The sequence below is a fragment of the Protomyctophum bolini genome, assembly GCF_963924005.1.
Source record: "Protomyctophum bolini genome assembly, chromosome: 6".
In the NCBI taxonomy this organism is placed as follows: domain Eukaryota; kingdom Metazoa; phylum Chordata; class Actinopteri; order Myctophiformes; family Myctophidae; genus Protomyctophum; species Protomyctophum bolini.
Window position 1 is genome coordinate 34,779,696 of NC_137867.1, and position 20,459 is coordinate 34,800,154.

The 20,459-nt window shown below is 40.7% G+C and overlaps 1 protein-coding gene across 2 annotated transcripts; it reads left to right on the plus strand.

The window, feature by feature from the left end:
• The first annotated feature begins 1,545 nt into the window (after positions 1 to 1,545).
• Positions 1,546 to 20,101, plus strand: lrrc75ba (leucine rich repeat containing 75Ba). 2 transcript variants are annotated; one of them, XR_013964181.1, is made up of 6 exons: positions 1,546 to 2,148; positions 6,770 to 6,898; positions 9,369 to 9,481; positions 16,933 to 18,179; positions 18,295 to 18,343; positions 19,097 to 19,118. XR_013964181.1 is itself a non-coding variant. In XM_080765235.1 (4 exons), exons 1-4 carry the CDS (start codon positions 1,861 to 1,863, stop codon positions 17,537 to 17,539), a joined length of 1,137 nt encoding a protein of 378 aa, XP_080621361.1. In that variant the 5' UTR covers positions 1,546 to 1,860; the 3' UTR covers positions 17,540 to 20,101. The 2 variants fall into 2 exon arrangements, 1 of the variants encoding a protein (XP_080621361.1); XM_080765235.1 differs by having other exon boundaries at positions 16,933 to 20,101.
• Positions 20,102 to 20,459: the final 358 nt, after the last annotated feature.

Below are 20,459 nucleotides of genomic sequence, written 5' to 3' on the forward strand. Positions count from 1 at the left end.
ACAGTCGCAATTAACCCGGTGGATTACTTAAACAAACGAAAACACTTGTTCAATTAACTTTTGATATCAACCTCAAATGAATCAATATACTAGTAAGTTAGTAATGTGGGCCCCCACAACCTTTCACACCTTACACCCTGGCAATAAAGAATGAAAAACAATTAGCCCCCCGTTGCAGCTCTGTAAAGATGCTTGGATACGTTGTGGCCTAAAACGGAATGGCCCTTCACTCTCCTGAGCAGGGACGAGTGTCTGTGGGTGATGCAACAGTTCAGAGCTTTTTTTTTTTGATTGATTACAATTTACAATTTAGGCATTTAGCAGACGCTCTTAATCCAGAGCGACTTACATTAAGCAAGAACAAAAGCATGGGAATACATCACATAAAAACATTCATCATGAAACATGCGTAAGCTAAGAAAGCTATAAAATACATTATCTAGGGCACAAATATTTTTAATTTGCTTTTGATGACCCAACAACATGTGTCTCGGTGCTTGAATCCAAACAAGCCCTAAATGTACATAATGTAAACAACACATGCACATGAATTTATTCTCCATATACGTATGCGACTGCCATGCCTTACACTTTGACAAGCCCATAATAATCCTCAAGCCTCTGACCACCAGCCTGTGGACATGGATAATTTCAAATATAGCCTAGAGATGATAGATCAGGGGTTTTCAACTGATTATGAACGGGGGACCACCACCCTGACTGAGAATCAACCTGGGGACCACTGTTGTGTTTGGAGCCAGGGGAGATATGGGCATGGTGTGGAGGGAAATTAACCTGGGTGCAGTACAACTCATGTTGCTGTTCATTGCAACTTTATGTAGGCCTACTGTATGAGCGAGCAGACAGACACGTGCTATTGATTATGAACACATTTCCTAATAATGTGGCTCAACCAGGCAATCCGGTACAGTTTCCCTTGAGATTCTAGACTACACAAATTTAGAAAACTCAAAACACATATAGGCTAGTCACTAGCCTATATGTGTTTTGAGTTTTGACACTTGAATTAAGGTGACTTGATTTGATTGACATAAAAAATGTCCAGTTGTCCCACACTGGAATAATTTGTTTTTTGTTTATTTTTTTAGGCTACTATTTTCAGCAATGGAATAATATTTTTTTTGGTGAGTAGATCTTGTTGAGCTGGTCATTTTGAAAGTTGCTCTCTGACCCAGCTGTCTTAGACTACATTTAAATCATCTGATTTGGCAACGTTTGTATTTTGCGGCATCGTTGCCAGTTTCTACATATTGTATAAGAAAGGAGAAATGGCTATAGCTCTTGGCTAATGGTGCACATTTTAATAGCACATTTATTTACTGTTGTTGTATTGTACGCAGAAGAGAATATTGATTTGAACCAATGGGGAGACGGCGGACGCAACGGTTCAGAGTTCTATGATTGGCCGTACGCAGCGCTCCACGACCCGCCTGCTGCTCGCCGTCGCCGTGCAACGTTGCACAAACCTAAACATCAGCGTAAAGAAAGGGACGATCAAAGGATGACAACAAGAGCATCCTCTTGAGTCTTCACCGGCCAGACGACAAACTCACTCGCGCACGTACTCAAGAACACCGAAGTACACGCGCACTACAGAACGCTATAATCTCCATTGGCTGTCGGGGGATTATATTGTGTGACTGCATGGTGTACTGGATGCTCGATAAGGACAGCGGTGCAGAAAAGGGGGTCAGACACCACAGCATTGTTTTCGGAAATCAACAGAGTCGCATTTGCAGTCTGCCAGGAGAATCATAGTTCACCATGGGCTTGTGCTATTAATACGGTGTAAAGCTGTAGCAGAACATCACTTAAATCAGTCTGCCTTTCTTGAAAAATATGGGATCTAGACTCAGCAGACAGAGTAGCCTGGACAATGAGAATTTTTCAAAAAAGCGTCGCAAGCATCTCGATACCGCCGGAGAGAGCGACAGGGGAAATAATCGGGTCGGCGGGGACTTTCTGTTTGCACTGATGCTGAAATCAGACAAACTGCCCGGGATGCTACGGAGGAGCAACAACAACAGCCCATATGTGAGACGAGTTGCTTGGATCAAAGAGATGCAAAAGCTACTTCGTGATCGCAGAATGGAGCAGGCGACCGACGTGCTCAAATTATTAAGGAAGGCAAGCATTTAATAAATTGGTTGTAGGCCTGTATGAAGTGAGTTCTGTTTAGCCACTAGCGGCAGTACAATCTAGAAAATGTTATTTTAACCTCCTGGCTTTGTAACATTATATTGTTATAGTTTACCTCTAGGGAGTCTAGGCCAATCTACATCCAATAGCAACTATTTTAAAAAGCAGCAAGAAATTAAATGCAATGTACAGAAATTACAGTCAATGTACAGGTGGACGAGGCACAATTGTAGGCTATGTAGGGCCTGTTTACTTCCATGGTCTACTTTTTGTGCTTGTGTTGTCTCTAGGTCAGTACTTAGTATAGTTACTACCCGCTCCCGAATCCCAGCTACAGGTGTCACTGTCACTGACCTAAAGTTAGGCCCCTATTCTCACCTAAAACCTGTCCTGCCCATTAGACCATTTACCCTTTGCTCGGTGTCCCCTAATTGCAGCTAAAAAAACTTAAATCTCACCAAATGTAAACACAGAAAGTAGGCCATTTATGCCATATTGATCCAACAGCAGCCTATGACAAAGCTGAGCCCACTACCAAGTTCTTATACAATCTATTTTTAATGTTCTCTGTCCTCCACATACAGATTTTGTGTCCAGTTTGTTCACTCTACATCAGGGGTGGGAAACTTTGACGATGGAGAGGGCCAATATATTTCCACACTCACTCCAGAGGGGCCACAGTGCATACTACAAAAATAGCAGCCTCCTCTCCTCATGTCCTTTAATCCTCTGCTATGGTCAGGGCAGCATTTCATGGTCCCTTTAATATGTGTAATGCTAAAGGACGAGACATCTTCACCCATTTTCAACCTATGTTCAAGAGCATTTGGAGCACCAATATGAAGATATGTTGAAGTCGTTAATTAAGGGTGATTTATACCTAGTTGATCTTGTAGATCTGCTATTTTTGGTGCAGACAACATGCAACCAATCAGGCATTAGAGCAACCTGTCCACCTGTTCTGTTAATTATCCCCCCTGTGGTTTGTTTCCACCATGAGCTGCCTGTGTTCCAGCAGCATCAGTGTGTGAGACCCAAAACCCACATAAAACATATCCAGTTGCAGTGTTACTTTCAGGATTTCAGCTTCTCGGGCAGTATGCTACATCTAAATCTAAACGTTAGGCTAGAATTCTGCTGTTCTACAAAACTGAAAATCATCTGTGCTGACTGTTTTATTGTAACAGAACTGTTTTGAGTACTTTAATTTACAGTGTAGAATTGTAGATATACAGCTAGATTTTCTCCTAGATGGCCCCAATTAGCCTACATCGGGTGGGTAACCAAGGGTGCGTTCGGAAATGCGCACCGGGAATGTGGTCAGTTTGTTGAGTGTGGTGGGCAGTGATGTCACAGAGTGCGTTCAGTGTGCCTTATTTACGAACGACCACAGCTGTGACGCATTCACACTGGACAACCCCAGCTTCAGGGTAGGGTCGCTCAGTGCGGGCACTCGGCACACCCGGTGCGCAGCACACTGGATTTTCGAACGACAATGCACCGAGTGCACTGTATAAACGAACTACAAGAGAGCACACCAGTGCATTCAGGGCGCATTTCCGAACTCATCTACAAAGTGATCCGATTCCTTGAGGTGATCAATTCAGTTGATCAAAAACAACTATAATTAAGCACATTGTCTTTGTAAGGTTTTCTACCTTTATTCTAAAATTATTAAATGTTGCCCATATTAGCAGCCTATAATCCGATGTAAAAACAATGGTCTGGCACTGGGTAATCAAGCCAGGATTTGTAAGTACCGGTATTCATGTGCCTGAAATGGTTGCCCATCTCTGGCCTCGATTATGTTTTGCTTATTCATCCACTTTGGATTTCAGCGGCATCAGCCCAAGAGGATTTTAATTTCTAAGCCTTTTGCAAAATATACTGAGATTTGTAAAATTCTACACTATAGTAAAATAAGAATGTATATTTCAAATTATAACATAACATAATATAGTTATTGAATATTGTTACAATAGGGTAGTTTAGTAAAGTGGATAACATACAATGAGCTCTATTTTTCTTTTGAAATCCCCTCTTTTACATCAATTATTAGATTATACAGGTGTTAAACAGCAGCTGTGATGGCCCTGTTAGTTTACTGGTTCTCAAGCCCATTCCCTCTCTCTCCTTCAGCTGTCGGCAAATGCAATGTTAATTACTCTGAAGTCCTGACAGAGGAGGTGGCGGAACCTCCTTAATCAAACCAAGCAGATAAAGTGACGAGACTGGGCCGCATGACAGCCACATCACTGGGGACCCAAGGCTCGTTTCTTTTAAACAAGCCTGCTTATATTAAATAAGCCTAATTTTATCATCACTCTGGGAACTGCAAGTAGGCAGATGTCTGACAAACTCTATTCAGGTATCTGTCTCAATTGAAAATAGTTTAGTTAATTGGTATAACAGTGTTGGCAAAGCACCTGAGATATGAAAAGGACCAAGCTTTGCTGGCACAGATACAAAAGGGAGTTGTCACTTCATGTCATGGTTGTAATGTACATGCAGAGTTATTTGTATTTCTCGCTTCTCAGAAGGATGGAAAGAGCCTGCCTTCCCTCCTTTCCCCTCGGCTTGTGTCTAGTCTGTGTTTACCAATGCCCTTGTTAAAGGGGTAGCCTGTAATGTGTAGCTGCCAAGTGCCAACCTCCTCCCACTCCAACTTGTCTATTACAATCATTGCTGATTGTGTGTGTGTGTGTGTGTGTGTGTGTGTGTGTGTGTGTGTGTGTGTGTGTGATGCATGCATGCTTGTGCATGTTTCTGTCTGGGTCATTTGCGTGAGTGTGTATTTTGTGTGTATATGCATGTGTGTGGTCCTGTCCTATGTGCATACATATACATAATATGTATGCACATAAGCAGGACAGGACCACATTACCAGGACCACAGTATAATTACCGTATACTGTATTTTTCTCAAAGATATTTATGGACAATTATTCAAATTACCATTGCATAGTTGGCCTCAACCCATTTAGGACTACGGCTGATTCTAAAAACGCCTTCTAAATACTGACCTAAGTTTTCTGGAGAAAAATAAATATAATATTTATTATAAAAATACAAAAATGTTATATTGCTATTTGCTTTATACTGTACAGTGTACATAGATAGCAACAATAACTCCAAAAGGGGTTCCCTACCTGAATGGGTTAAGACCTTGTGTAGGGACTAAAGATCCAGCCATGTGAGACAGGGAAAGGGACTATAATTGATTTACACACACGCACGAGTGCACACACACACACACACACACACACACACACACACACACACACACACACACACACACACACACACACGCTTGTATTACTATAGTTATGACATTAACATTTTAGGATGGTCCATTTATGAAAGCCATTTCATTTTTTTCCTACATCCAGCTTTTGGTTACTGTCCACAAACCTCGTCTTAAACAAATTAAATTCCCATTGACAATGAATGGAGAATTTTACGTTATAGTGTCTGAGCAAATAGGCATAGTGTATATTTTATGTCCTGATGATAACAGCGCCCCTTACTTCACACGGGTATGATTTATTATTCTACCCTGACATTAAAGCCGAAAATAGCCGATCTACAACCTTGTAGGTTGGTTATTTTCAGTGCATGACACTGGCATGCAACTAAGTTAGAATCAAGCATAACTTTAACCATACCGCCCAACCGCTAAATGTCTAATCTAATGCTAACCCCAACCTGAATATTTTCCTAATTGTATGCCTAACTTCCCAAATATTTTAGAAACATAAAACAACCAATTCTCTCTGACAATTGTCCTCACAAACTATTTCTCAAATTGGGGACATTTGGCCCTCACAAGTATTGTAATACAAGTACTACACCCACACACACACACAAACACACCTTAAACCATTTATTTTCTCATTAGCCATTACATTCTTATGGTCATTTGAAATCTTCCCTTTTTGCTGTTTTGTTTGAGGTACATAGCAGAGCACATTTCAACCTATTCCTTCATCTCCTTGTGACAAACTGTCATGTTAGCTGTCTATAATGACCCATTTATAGACATCTTGATTTGGAGTAAAGATGATCTTAATCCCATTTATGGTAAATGTAACCTTTTTAAATGTCACCTTTCCTTTGGGTTTGTGTGTCTATGTGCGCACTTGCGTGTGTGGGTGTGTGTTGTTCTCTACAGCAATCAAAAGATCCAATTACAGTTACAGAAATATTCTTTTACAAATTGGAATACAATACATCAGTCAGCAGTAACGTTGCTGGCACATAAGCGCTATGGCATGCTGGGTAATGCTCCACAGCTCCAAATAACTGTCATTATATATGCCAAAAGATGTAGCAGCCTGGAGCAGTCAGCTTACATTTAGTGTCCCTGTAGACATCACTTTCCTAGATAAAAGCCCCTTTGAATGAATATTTCAAACAAAAAGTTTATTTTCTTTTTTTAGTCCCTTCATTATGAATCTCACTTTTCTAGACACTGCGGGATGGATTTTGTGATCTGTATTGTTTCCCCCTTTTAGAGGCCATCATTAGGTAGCTCCATATATATTATATACTAGAGGTTGTTTTGGATGTTTCTTCCTACTATGACTAATCACATCTTCTCTGGTTTGCAGGACCTGGGTTTGGAAGGTGCGTCTCTCAATGACATCCTGTATAAGAATGCAGCCTTCCTTAACTTGGTGGATCCCATTTCCCACGAACTACTGCTCAGCCTGGCTCGGGAGATGCAGTGTCCGAAGAAGGTGAGCTCTCTAGTAAAGACGTACAGGCCGCCAGGCCAAAGGCATATGTGTTTCACCCTGTCTGGCTGTCCATCCGTGTATCTGTGTGTCCTTACGTCTGTGGACAGCTAATCTCCGGCACTGTTGGCATGAGGGCAGCGAAACTGCGCACACACATTCCATGGATGCCAGAGCACATTACTCAGCCTACCTGGGAAAGTTTACGCCAAGGTACTGGAAAGGAGGGTCTGGCCGATAGTCGAACCTCAGATTCAAGAGAAGCAATGTGGATTCCATCCTGGCTGTGGAACAACTGACCAGATCTATACTCTTGCAGGGTTCCTGGTGTTCCATGTGTTTTGTGGATTTGGAGAAGGCATATGACCAGGTCCCCCGGGAGGGTCTGTGGGAGTGCGGTGGCAGTATGGGGTGAGGGGGACCTTGTTGAGGGCCATCCAAACGCTGTACACCCAAAGCGAGAGCTGTGTCCGTGTGCTCGGGAGTAAGTCGGGTTTGTTTTTCCGGTGGGGGTTGGCCTCTGCCAGTGCTGCGCATTGTCATCTTGTGATCTTCATGGACAGGATCTCGAAGCGAAGTCGTGGCGAGAGCTCTGTGAGCTATGGGTTGCTTCACTGCTTTTTTTATTTATTTATTTTTTAGTTTAATTGTGCACCACTGGTGTGCACTCTATTATTATTATTAAATAGTTTTTATTGATTTTTCAACACACACCAACATACATACATACACGACTAGCCTACACATGAGCATACAATACATTAAGAAAAATAAGTAAATAAAAATTAAAAAAAAAGACTGAAATACAGGACCAAAACTGACACAATAGAATAAGGCAAAAATAAAATGTAAAGGTAACAAGGTCATGTCATATTGCATTACACTACAATGTTCTCAAACAGATCGTCACTTGCCAAACAAGAATAATTGAACCTTTAGACAGCAGTCCTACACCTGAACATCCTCAGCCGGGAATTTTTGTTTAAAGTAGTCCAAAAATGGCTGCCAGACCTTATAGAATTTCTGGGCGGAGCCCCTGGTAGAATATTTGAGCTTTTCAAGTTTTAGGTGTGCCATCACATCTCCGACCCAGCGTCGATGCGATGGGGGAGTAGCTGATTTCCAATTGAACAGAATAAGGCGTCGGGCCAATAGGGAGGAGAAGGCTATGGCGTCGGATTGGACAACTGATGCAGTCATTTCACCCGGGACCACCCCAAACACAGCAATGAACGGGTTAGGACTGATCTCTCTGTCACAGATGTAAGAGAAGGTCTCAAAAACAGAAAGCCAGAATTGTGGTAATGATGGGCACGACCAGAACATATGACAGAGAGTGGCTGGAGCCTGGTGCTTCACTGCTTTTTGCAGATGATGTGGTCCTGATGGCACCATCGGTCCAAGACCTTCAGCTCTCACTGGACCACTGCTTGCAGTTTAGTGTACGGCGGCTGGGATGAGGATCAGCATCTCCAAATCTGAGGCCATGGTTCTCAGCAAGAAACCGATGGATTGTGCAGTCCAAGTAGTGAATGACACATTACCCCAGGTGAAGGAGTATCTCGGGGTCTTGTTCACGAGTGAGGGGAGGACGGAGGAGGAGATCAGCCATGAGAATCGGCGCGGCAGCGGCGGTATTGCAGTCGCTGTACCGCACTGTTGTGACGAAAAGAGAGTTGAGCCAGAAGGCAAAGCTCTCTGTCTACGGAGCAATATTTGTTTCTACTCTCACCTATGATCATGAAGTGTGGGTCATGACCGAAATAATAAGGTCGCGGATACAAGCGGCCAAAATGGGTTATCTCCAACTGGTATATGGCATCTCCCTTAGAGATAGGGCGAGAAGTTCAGTCACGCAAGAGAGACTCGGAGTAGAGTCTCTGCTTCTTCGATTGGAAAGGAGCCAGTTTAGGTGGTTCGGGCATCTGGTTAGGATGCCTCTCGAGCGTCTCCCTGGGGAGGTCCTCGATGCACGTCCCAAGGATCAGATGGAGGGATTATATCTCTAAACTGGCCCTGGAACGCCTCAGGATCCCCCAGGAGGAAGTTACTAATGTTGCTCTGAAAAGGGAAGTCTGGAGCTCCCTGGTAGAGCTGTTGACCAGGCGACCCGACTATGGATAAGCGGTTGAAGATGGATGGAGGATGATTGGATTTTGTTCCCCTATCAAGGGTCCTAAATTGAGTTTTGTTAACCACATTCAATCTGGGGTCCCTATTTTGGGAAAGTAATTATTACTAGTGAATCTGTTGTTTTGATTAATTTGTTTCAGTAAACATTATTTCTGGTAGGGCTGTCACCATTACAAATTGAAGTTGAAGGAACGTTACAATTTGTATTTATTTGAAAAAATTTCAACATGGAAAACATTGACGATTATGCAAAAAGCATTGCTATTATCTCAAATAATTGCGATTAGGTGATTATTTGATAATTGTGACAGCAGGCCTACTCTCTGGATATTTTCCACAGGACACAGACACCATAAAGTCCTCTGACAAGATTTGCCGGCAGCTGATCTATCATCTGACTCCTCACTCCAGGTGGCTGAGACAGAGCATGTCCAGACGCAAGTCTCACGTTTGGTAAGTACCTCTAAGTCTAAAGCACTGGTTCCCAAGCACTGGGTCGGGACCCATTCGTGGGTCGGGGGACACACATTCTTAAAAACAAAATTCAATGATTTTGTCAGTAATTTCATGAAGAAATCAAAGAAAAAAATCTAAGAATTTCCATAAATTAGAAAACAAATGTTTGAGAAGTAGTGAAAATGGACGATCTACAAGCTCAGAACACGTTGCGAAGCGACGTGTTGTGATCTTGTAGATCTGCTATTTTTGCTAGTGTGGGTCCCGGCTGGGCAAATGTCTAATTTCTATTTTGATTCTCGAACTGAAAGGTTTGGGAACCACTGCTCTAAAGTCATAAAGGTGGTGTAAGTGTTGGTGGTGTAAGTGTTAATAAATAGATCTATATTCCAATAATAAGAGTTTTTGTTCAGTAACAGCAGGGCCCTCACTCTCTAGCTCTTTAATTAACTAACTAACGATGTAAGTCGGGAACAATACAAGTTGTGAAAGTGAGTGCATGCCCTACCTGGTTCTGTATTACCTGTTGTACCCTTTTATGCCCATAAAAGGGACACAGATCTCTATACACTGATCGCTAATTGTTCTTTTTGTTTTACAAAATCATATCATTTGATTACATTCGTACACTCTCAGAATTACACATGGATACTTGTAAGTCGCTTATTGTCTGCTAAATACCTAAACTGTGAAGCTTTGTCTTTGTATACAAAGCACATAAACGCAGTACTGAATTAATCATGATGTTCAGGCTTCAAATCCAGTTCATGACTTGTGTCACTTGTCATGTCTCTCCACGGCTCTCATGAAATTGGCACAACTGCTTAAAATTTTAAAACGGGATGCGTCCTGATCATTTAGCCAGATTATGCGTCACCGTCAATAACTTGAAACAGTGTGTCCACACACACACACACACACACACACACACACACACACACACACACACACACACACACACACACACACACAGATGGGTAGACTTAATTTTGTGAGCTGAGATTGAACTGGGACAGAGCGGGCCACAGGCCACCGGCAGGGGAATGCCATGGTAACCAAAGCTGTCAATTATCTGTGTGTCTGGTGCTCAGGTCTGGTGCAATGGATGCACACTTCTAGTTGCACATGCAGGTTATTGTCACTTTCAAAGTGTCAAAACAAGCTGATAAAATTGTCTGTTGGGTTGTTGGTTGTGAACGACAGAGGCAATAGTTTAATTTTGTGTTTAATTCTGTGGGGTTTTATGAAAGCACAGTTTTAGTGCTGTAATCATCATGTCTTTGCTGTAGGTGAGGAATACATCAATAGCATGCAAAGACAACTAACAGGCATTAGTGCAGCCTGGATGTTGATTTACTAGTTATTCATGAAAAGAAACAGTGAATAGTTAATTATTGTGGTTGTTAATGTAAAATCTGTCTTTTCAATGGCTCCTTTAAAATAATGTATGTATTGTAATGATAACTGAATGACGTATCTAGGACAATGTGAGCACAGTGAGACAAGACTGTCTCGTTGTTGTGACTCTCACTCTCATTAATACAAATAGAAAAGGTTGATACAGTCCAGACACTTTTCAGCCACACTCAAGCATGGCTTAAGCCTACTGAAACATTGTTTTTCTTCATGGAGCAACACGGCTATATTCCAAAGTGTAAATTTGGCTTCACACATGCCCATGTATGATGTTTTTAAATCAGCCCAAAGGAGGAGAGATAAATCACTGACAATCCCTGAAAATGTGCAGACATCTGCCTTTTACAAAATCCTAGCTGAAGCCGTTTTCTTTTTACTTAGTCACGCTGTTGGCTCGGTAAAAGCCTGCAGAGTCAAGACTGTCTGACACATTCTGTAACAGAAGGAGCTGCATTAATCACTAAAGCAAAAAAAAGGAATAAGGAAAAATCCACCCTGAAACTGAATTCACATGACGTCCTGTACGGCTGTATTTCAGTGCCCGGATCAAGAACGCAAAGCACAAAGCTCACCAGCACTCACAAAATGTCCTTTATGTACTCTTTATTAAGATTGCTACAGGCAGTATATAATGAGGACGTGTTTTGGCAGAGCCTTCCTCAGACCAAACACGCACTGACAGCACAAATAGACTGCCTACATTTAATTCACAAAACAATTCTGGTAGATTATTTTAGTTTGGTTATTTTCTGAGCATTTTGAAAGATTTGGGAAATGTAGCTTAGAATGACATAATGTCACAATAGGGATGCCAGGGTTAATGTGACTAAGAATATGAGAGTGTTGTTGAATAGTATAAAACCGTATTTCTCAAGTGGTGTTGCTTGCGGTACATGAGAGAACGTGTTTTTTCTCTAAGCAAAATGTTTTATTCCAGTAAAGGGGTTACTTGGATTTAGAAATCAAGGAAAGAAGAGGATATTGTAGCACTATAGAGCAGCTGTATTTGCAGCTAATGCTAAATTTGTGCATCCCCATCCAATCCTACTTGGTCCTGCAGATTTATTCAACAAGATTAAAGCAATATCAAATGATGAATTCCAGTTTTTTTGGGGTGGAATTTTCCTCTTAGCCTCCATCCTTGTAATGTTCAGCTGATTATAGACTATAAATATGTCAGTCTTTCTATCTAATGTTTCCCAGGGACAAAAATATCTGTCTAATGCCTGTGGGTTCCTCGTCCCTTCATTATCCCGCATTAGTACTAACTGTGTCATGCACGGACTGCTCTAAATTCTGTACACACATTTTGTGCCCAAATTCCTCTCTCTATTATTAATGTCTAGGTTGGAATAATCTAACTAATGTTTTTTCTGGGGTTTTTTCTCTGTTAGAATGTCATGGTGGAGCTTGCAGCCAGATATCATGGCTCCCTTGTTATCGTTGCCCTAATCAATCTTTGATCAAAATAATGTTTCCTTTGTCAACTGTCTGTTGACCTGAGGCCGATTCTAAAAAGAAATCAGAAAAAAATGCATGGTGCCACTCTATATCAGTGCTTAAACTATTTCATGTCAAGGACCCCAACAAATTATATGTATTTTCATTTGGCCGTGGACCCCCATCTCAAAATACTTCCAGGGACCCCCCAGAAGTAAATTTTAGTTAAAAATGTTTGCTTTAAAAATACATATATTCAAAGATTTGCAAACATTCTCTAAAATAGCAGATCTAAAAGCTCATAGTGCAGCAAAAATAAGCTTGTATATCTGCTATTTTTTAATAACCAAAGAAATTTAAAATGAGTCATGACACAGGTCTTCATAGGTTAACACAGTTGTTTGATAAATTGTATTCTGCAGAATTAACCAAACTACCATTTAGTAATAGTAGCCTTCTCTCAAGTTGTTAGACACCAGTTAATAGTAATATAAATTAGAGAGTAATAATTAGAGTAATAACAATTGATTAGAAAATAAATGCACAGTTAGTGCACTAATCTTTTCTTATCGCTACTTAATTTCACCTATGGTATCATCTGTCAGTCAGCACATTATAATTGCCTTGTGTGTATGAAATGTGCTTTACAAATAAACATGCCTTGCCTTCCAATATCATATACTGTAAGAAACATTGGACATACTACAGAATATGACTGTTAATGTAAGACTGAGCCCATGATAGCTCTTGTCATAGCACAATAACTCAATAAGACATGTTTGTGCTAAAGAAGAACAGAATGGTAGCAGAAGGGTAGTAAACTCCTGAGAAAAAGAGTTCCCACAATCACTGTTTTTCTTGAGAGACATCTGAAAGATCTAGGACAACAACACAGTGTTTTGTTCCGTTCCAATACCAGATAGATACAAACAATAACTCAAACCTGACACTCTGATCTCTGCCTCAGTCATTTTGTCAGTTTTAGTTTATTTAGTGGAATTACAGATCTAAAGTTACACAAAGCATATTTGTCAATATATACTTCTTCTAATCTAAAGGAACATACAGGAGTTGGAAACGACCTCGGACAACATATTCAGTGTTGAATATATCCTGGTGACCAAAGCACATACTAACACAGCTAAAACAATGGAGGTCTTGCCAAGACCGTTCCGATCTAGACAGAAATGTTTCTCCTACAGTTGTTGTTATTGTTGAACGAGGCCGCTAGAAAGAGAGCACAATGTATTGTATCCCTCTTTTGCAGCAGTGTTTCCTTTATTTACATGTCACTTTTATCTACAGTAATTAGGTTTATTATCTGTCTTTCTATCTATTTATGTTATGCTATGGCTTAAGAATAATACAACTGGGTGGGGAACTTCACCGTCCAGCCTGGTTAGATTTGATATTCACCACCTGTTACTCTAAAGCAGTTTTGCTTCACTCTTGAGAGGGCTGATATGAATAATAGATCAAAGCTTAAGCCTTAATTACTGTGCGAAAACAAAATGAGGTACTGTGCAATAACCTAGCCGAGGAGAAAATGGACTCCTTGTGGGAACTTTCATGAAATTAAAATGTCTTAATTAATGCAAGCTTTTTGTATGCCTCTCTTATATGAATATTGATATGTATTCATATGTATTTCATAGATGACTTGATCATTCAATTGTTATTCCTGTTATTTTTCTTCTATTAATTTTCACTGCAACCTTATTCTCTTTCCTTCTATCCAATATCCAGTGTTAATATATTGTGTTATACATTTAACGTTTATTCCGTAAATCTGTATCTGTACCACACCTCTACATTGCCTTTAAATAAATACTTCAATCAGTAGCCTACTTCTCACATACTGTACGTACATACTAGCTGCCGTTCACACTTCACAGTATTGTTAGAAACGTCTGGGTATTGTATGTGTATTAAGACCACAGGTCTTAATACACAGCAATGCTGTGTCCGGGGACCACCAGGGGTCCAAATGGACCCTTATGGGTCTATAACTCTAAAACTCTAAAAGGACAGACCTGTCTGATCAAAACCCCATTCACCCCTGCAGGGGAGCCTGGGATGTCTGTGACATTACAACTTTTGTGATGTCTGGAGAAGATGAGGTTTTGGAACACAATAAGGAGACCGAGAAGGAGACGAGGTGGCTTCACAAGACATCTATTAGATATACTTTTTCAACACAGTGTTGTCGTGACTCTGCCTATAGTGCTTTTAGCCTGATGGATTTGGAACTTTTTTCAGTCTATTTTCTGCCAATCTTGGTTGTGCAATGGAAGTGAAGGTCATCTTGTTGTTTTGCTGTTCTTGTGTTGTGTACATTTGGATGTTGTAATATCTCACTGGCAGTCACTGCAATAATCGAACACACATTCGTAGCAAACATTTAGAGCAAGGACACTGTAATTCACCCTGACATTTAGCCAAACTTACATTATAGCCCACTACCAGCAGGAAAGGGCACTGGTAAATCACTAGAGAGGGACTTGAAACGACGAATGTGAAAAGAATAGTTTTCTAGAGTTGTTTTCTAAAATGTGATTTTAGAGGACAGCAATACATTAAGTTGCATTGGCCATGCAGTACAATGTAGATTAAATTAATGTTTAGACACACTGCATCAAATATACAGTATGACTAAATGCCTCAGACTGAATATTGGTTCTTTCTAGAGATGTCCCGATACCGGTACCGGAAAAGTATCGGTATCTGCCCTTATTTGTCATATCGGTATCTGTGAATATGCCAGTCTAACCACCGATCGGACACGGGGGTAAGGGTTGACACTATGGCAAGTAAATAAAATGTTGCGGCATGTGGAGCTTGCTTTGGAGTTGCCCAAACTGCAAGTGCACATTGAGTGAGGAGTCTGCTATGAACACCTGTGCAACACGATAGCTAGATAGCTATTCACAACACTGGTATCGGTATTGGCTAACACAAATTGTGGTATCGGGATCGGATCGGAAACGAAAAAAGTGTATCGGGACATCCCTAGTTCTTTCACAACATTTATTTATACAATTAGATATTGTGGACTACAGGACACTGCAGTCAACACACCTATAACCATTCCTTCGGAAATCACACCAGAAACCTTTTAGCGGCTAAAAGATTGGGCTAAATTGTGTGAAATTCTCGATTCCATGCTTTGACAGCCATTTCTGAACAGATTAATAAACAAGGACTTGTGCTTAATTTGTAAATGGTGCCGTTTGCTCGTTGCACTGACACACAACGAAGTATATAAATCAAGCTATAAGTTAATTGTAAAGTACCATCATTCGAGCCAGTTCTGTTAGTATCATCCAATGTTTGTTCACATTGTACACACAGTCTTTAAACATTTGCCTTTATATAAAGCTGCACTGTACTTCTGAATCAGTGTGTTAAGCCTATGCCTTGGACTCTAAGCCTAATTTACACTTCGCACAAACATAAAGCGACACGCTTTTCAGTTGAAAATTGTTATTTTCAGTTGAAAATCTGTTATTTTCAGCGAACGACGCAATCGTGCGTCTTAACTATAAAATGTACTTTATCCATTAGGTACAGCTCATGAATGACATCATAATGGCTACAATTCCCAGAGAGATCCTTCGTCAGATGACAGAAATGTTACCCTTCAAACAAAGGGCACTGTCATCTGAAAGTGTCACACTGTGAGGCTGTGAGATGAGACAGATGGATTATTATTAATAATAAATACTTGTATAGCGCTTCTCTTAGTACCCAAAGTTGCTTTACAAAACAATTAAAATATAATCAACTTTATTAGAAGAGAAAATAGTTAAAAGACTAAACATTTTGCAAAGAAAAATAAAGATTTGATTTAGGCGGGGAAAGCAAATCTGTGAATGTATCTAAATGTCCAATAAAGTGCCGTCATATTCTACAGACCCAGCTGCTCATGTCAGAATGGTCTATAAAGACAAAAATGTTTGACATATTGGATGGTGAAAGGTTTATCTTATATTTTATGAATGTATAAAATATAACAATAAATACCGGTATAAATGTTTTACTTTTAATCAAATATTGTATTTGCCTCACCAATAAGGAGCTCAGAGCTTTCATGCTCAAGCTGTGTGCTTGCTTGGATGTTTTGGCTCTTCTGTTTACACTAGCAAATCCCAATGTCCCTATGTCAGCCTTCCCAAGCCTTGCCAAGGCCTCCTCCTTTATAAAGCACAGGAAACAATATGACACCAGGGCCATTTTCCCAGATCACAGACAGAGGTTACACTAGAAAAGTAGAACTGAGACCTCAGAGATTTGCATCTAAATCTCTAGCAGTTTTCACATTGTGTCCTGTTTAAAGTGACAAGTAAGTAAGTAAGTAATCCTGGCAAGGTATCATATATTTAAAGTAAATGTACGGTAAATGTATTTACATCCTAAATGCTTTTAGGAGCAGTCATCATAAAATTAATATGAGTGTGATTATATTATGAATGTGTAATTATACTTATACAGTACATGTTTGTAAAAGTGAAATTTCATGTGGAAAATGTATGTGGCAGGCTATAATTGAAGTTATCACCTTTTCTGTCCCTCCTCTCTTTCCCGACCCACAGTCTCAAGACAACTCTGCAGAAGAAGTTGTCCAGCGACTCGGTCGATCTGTCCGGTATCCCGCTGTCTGGCCGAGATGTCCACCAAGTGGCATTTTACCTCCAGAACAACGGCGACACAGTAGTGTCTGTGGACATCAGCTTCACTGAACTCCATGACGACAACCTGAGGCTACTGCTGCCTTTGCTCGGCTCACTGCCTAAACTCGGCACTCTGGCTCTTAACGGCAACCGCCTCACCCTAGGCATCGTCAAGGACCTGACTGAGATGCTGAAAGACCCCAAGAAATTCTCCAATCTAGCATGGATCGACCTTGGCAACAATGTGGACATTTTCACCATGCCTCAGCCGCTGTTGGTCGCTCTGCGTCGACGTTGTAGCCTAAAGAGTAGCCTGCCCACTATCTACGAATACACTGAGGGCCAGCCCTACTGCTACCACATGGAGACCTCTATCGAAGAGCCCAGCCACTACGAGGAAGACGAAGAGGAAGAGGAGGATGCGGAAGATGAGGAAGACGAAATGGGAAATAAACTCGAGCTAGAGCCGTGGGGATTAGGTGGGAAGCGTCTCTCCAAGGACTTTACCATCCACTATTGTGAGAGGTGATATTTTGTCTTAGCTTGGCCCAGCTGTGGTTTGAGACGTCCCACAGCTCTCTGTTACTTCCTTTAGCCCTCTTGCCCTCACACCATGCGTCCAACACCACCCTCTGAGGAACAAGCGGAGTTCAGCACCCACATACTGAGCAAACAACAGCTATTATTCACCATCTATGAGTTAGCCCACAGAATATGATAGCAAAGTTGACAATCGCGATGGTGTGACTTACTGTGTTGGCAGATGGTGCTCCTGGGTACAAGGTGCGGTTTCATTGGAGGGGGACTGGAAGAATTTATGAACAGGTGCGCTCTCTCCCTCTCTCTCTCTCTCTCTCTCTGTGTGTCTTTCTCCCACCCCCCTCTCTCTCACTCTCTATCTTACTGTGGCAACTGAGGAGTCAAGTCCCAAGGAGCTAAGATCAGTTGGTTTGGCGGAGGAGCGACATACCAACGGACGATGAAGTGGACGTGAAGTTTGGAAACAGTAGATCCCTCTGGTTTCTCTACCAGGACTGAGACTATCTCTGGCAGGCAGGGCCTAGCTCTACATTGTGTGTTCTCTGTTAATCTCTCAACAATAGCTATGACACAAGTTCAACAGACTATACAGCCGACGACCCGTCACGTGATGCAAGCAAAACTGCTAGGTCAAGACTTTTTGCGTTTTCCCCCCCTTTCGAAATGTCCACTTGTGAATACCCACACATCACTTGTTGTAGATGTAAATGATGACACAAAACATGGCTCTGTTGTATTCCACAGGCTATTTCTGTGGACTATTGGTGAGCAAAGCAATCTTAGAAGACAACAGGTAGGAGTCAACAATGGGGAGCTGTCAATGAGTGTTAATTTTTTATTTTTTGTACTTGTCTAGATTCTGAAACTCGCCTCTTCGTGTATATGTTGGACTGCTTTAATCAGTATTATGTCAGTATTATATCAATAAAATGCATATATGAGACTATGACCAACCCTCTGAGTCTGAGTAGCAAGGGTACCTCTGATTGAAATCAGAGACGGATCTTCCCTATACTGCCAAATATCTACAAATGCATTTATTTATACTCCTTTAAGCCTTTTTTTGTCCATGTACATTTTAAGGCACAGCCTTGACTGTTATGTATTGTAATCAGACCAACAGACGGACTGAAGTGAAATGCTGGATGGTCATGTCCTTTGCAGTAGCATATAATTATTAAGTTAGGCTGACCAACACACTGCAGTGCACTTTAGAAGCTATTTCTTTGTATTATCATCACCTCATTCAATTTACAACATCTCAGTAAAAATATACACTGTTCTCAACAGATTTTCAATATGAACTCCCTCAAGGATAAGCAGAAAGTGCTAGGAAAATGTATCGCCAAAAGCTAATGGTTGTTAGAGGAATAATGGAAAATCATCATTGTATAAAATCTATATATTATAAATGTGTAATGTCTGTGTTATGTGTCTTTGTAGCTGTGAAACGTCCTCTCTCTCTGTTGTAATTATTTGTATCATCATTTTGGTGTTCTGTCTCTTCTTTCGTTCAGATAATAATAATACTTACTCTAATCCATAGGATACTGAGCGGCGCAATGACCTCATGAGTGGAAACGATCTGGGTTATTCCAATGGGATGCGTTTCATATTCATACCACCACCAGAAATTGTTCACCAACTGCACTAAGAATACTTAGCTGTTGCAGTTGACCATGTTCACATGGTGGCCATTTTGCTCACTTTATACTCAGAGGTAAGCAATATTATAGGATGGCATGGCAGGGGGATAGACTTATAAATAATGAATGAGCCAAGTATCCTCGTGTTTTACTTTACTGAAACTATAGAAAAATACGCACATCACTTCATGGAGGTGCTGGGTTCAAAAAGTAACATATGAAAAGAGAAGGGAACCCGCACACTCGCATGCTCCAAAAGATAACTTTTATTGACGACGTTTTGAGCCAAGGCTCTTCATCTGGTCAAACTCAACTACTTTTGATTTTGCCCTTGAGTCAACCCTTCATGTTCCTTTTCTTTTAGATTTTAATGACAGACAAAAACATTTGACCTTTTTGTTTCTGCAAACCATGGATAATACAGTATATTGAATGTCGACATTTCGGAACTTTTTGTCTTGTACTATGACTATGTGCAATTTCGAAATAGATTATAGCTGAAATTTCCAACCTATTGGTATGCAGTTTTGTATGGCATATTGGCATGGAGTCAACAGCGTGGCCAATCGGTGTGGGGACTTGTGACACACCACAGGGATCAATAGTGCTTCTGTCGGTGATCCTACGTTGTTTGGAACGTGATTGGATGACCTCTAATCCACAAGGACAATTATAATTCTTCCCCTGCCATCCTAGGAAAAAAGATTGTATGAGGTGAGTATAAAGTAAGAACAAAATAGCCACTGTGTGCAGGCGAGCTTACGAAAGAACTTCACGAGTGAGGGAGAACACTGTATACTTAATTCATGCTTCATGTTTTGTGTGTTATCATGCTAATTATACTCTGTTGTTGTTGCTTCTGTATTTGACTCATGCCATACACTGAGAATTAACTGCCAAAACAATTAAATAAAATCAATAACACTAAACTTGGTTATCGGTTATTTATTTTTGCTTTTTGTCTGTTTTTTGTCTCAAAACACTCAAGTGAGAGTTCAACAAAGTGCAATTTGATGCACACATCTGGGTCACTGAGTAGAACCTGCAGCTGCCTTTTAGATTAGACAGGAATTTTATTATATTTATACATAAATGTATTATAAATTCTACTGTAGATTATACTGCTCAGTAGATTAGACAGGGACTTAGTTATACTGTAATTTTCTAACTATTCTACTGTAAAAATATAGAGTAGAATCAGTAGATCATCTCACATCCCATCCGAAACAGTGGAAAACAGAGTAGCAACTGCATGTGGCCAAC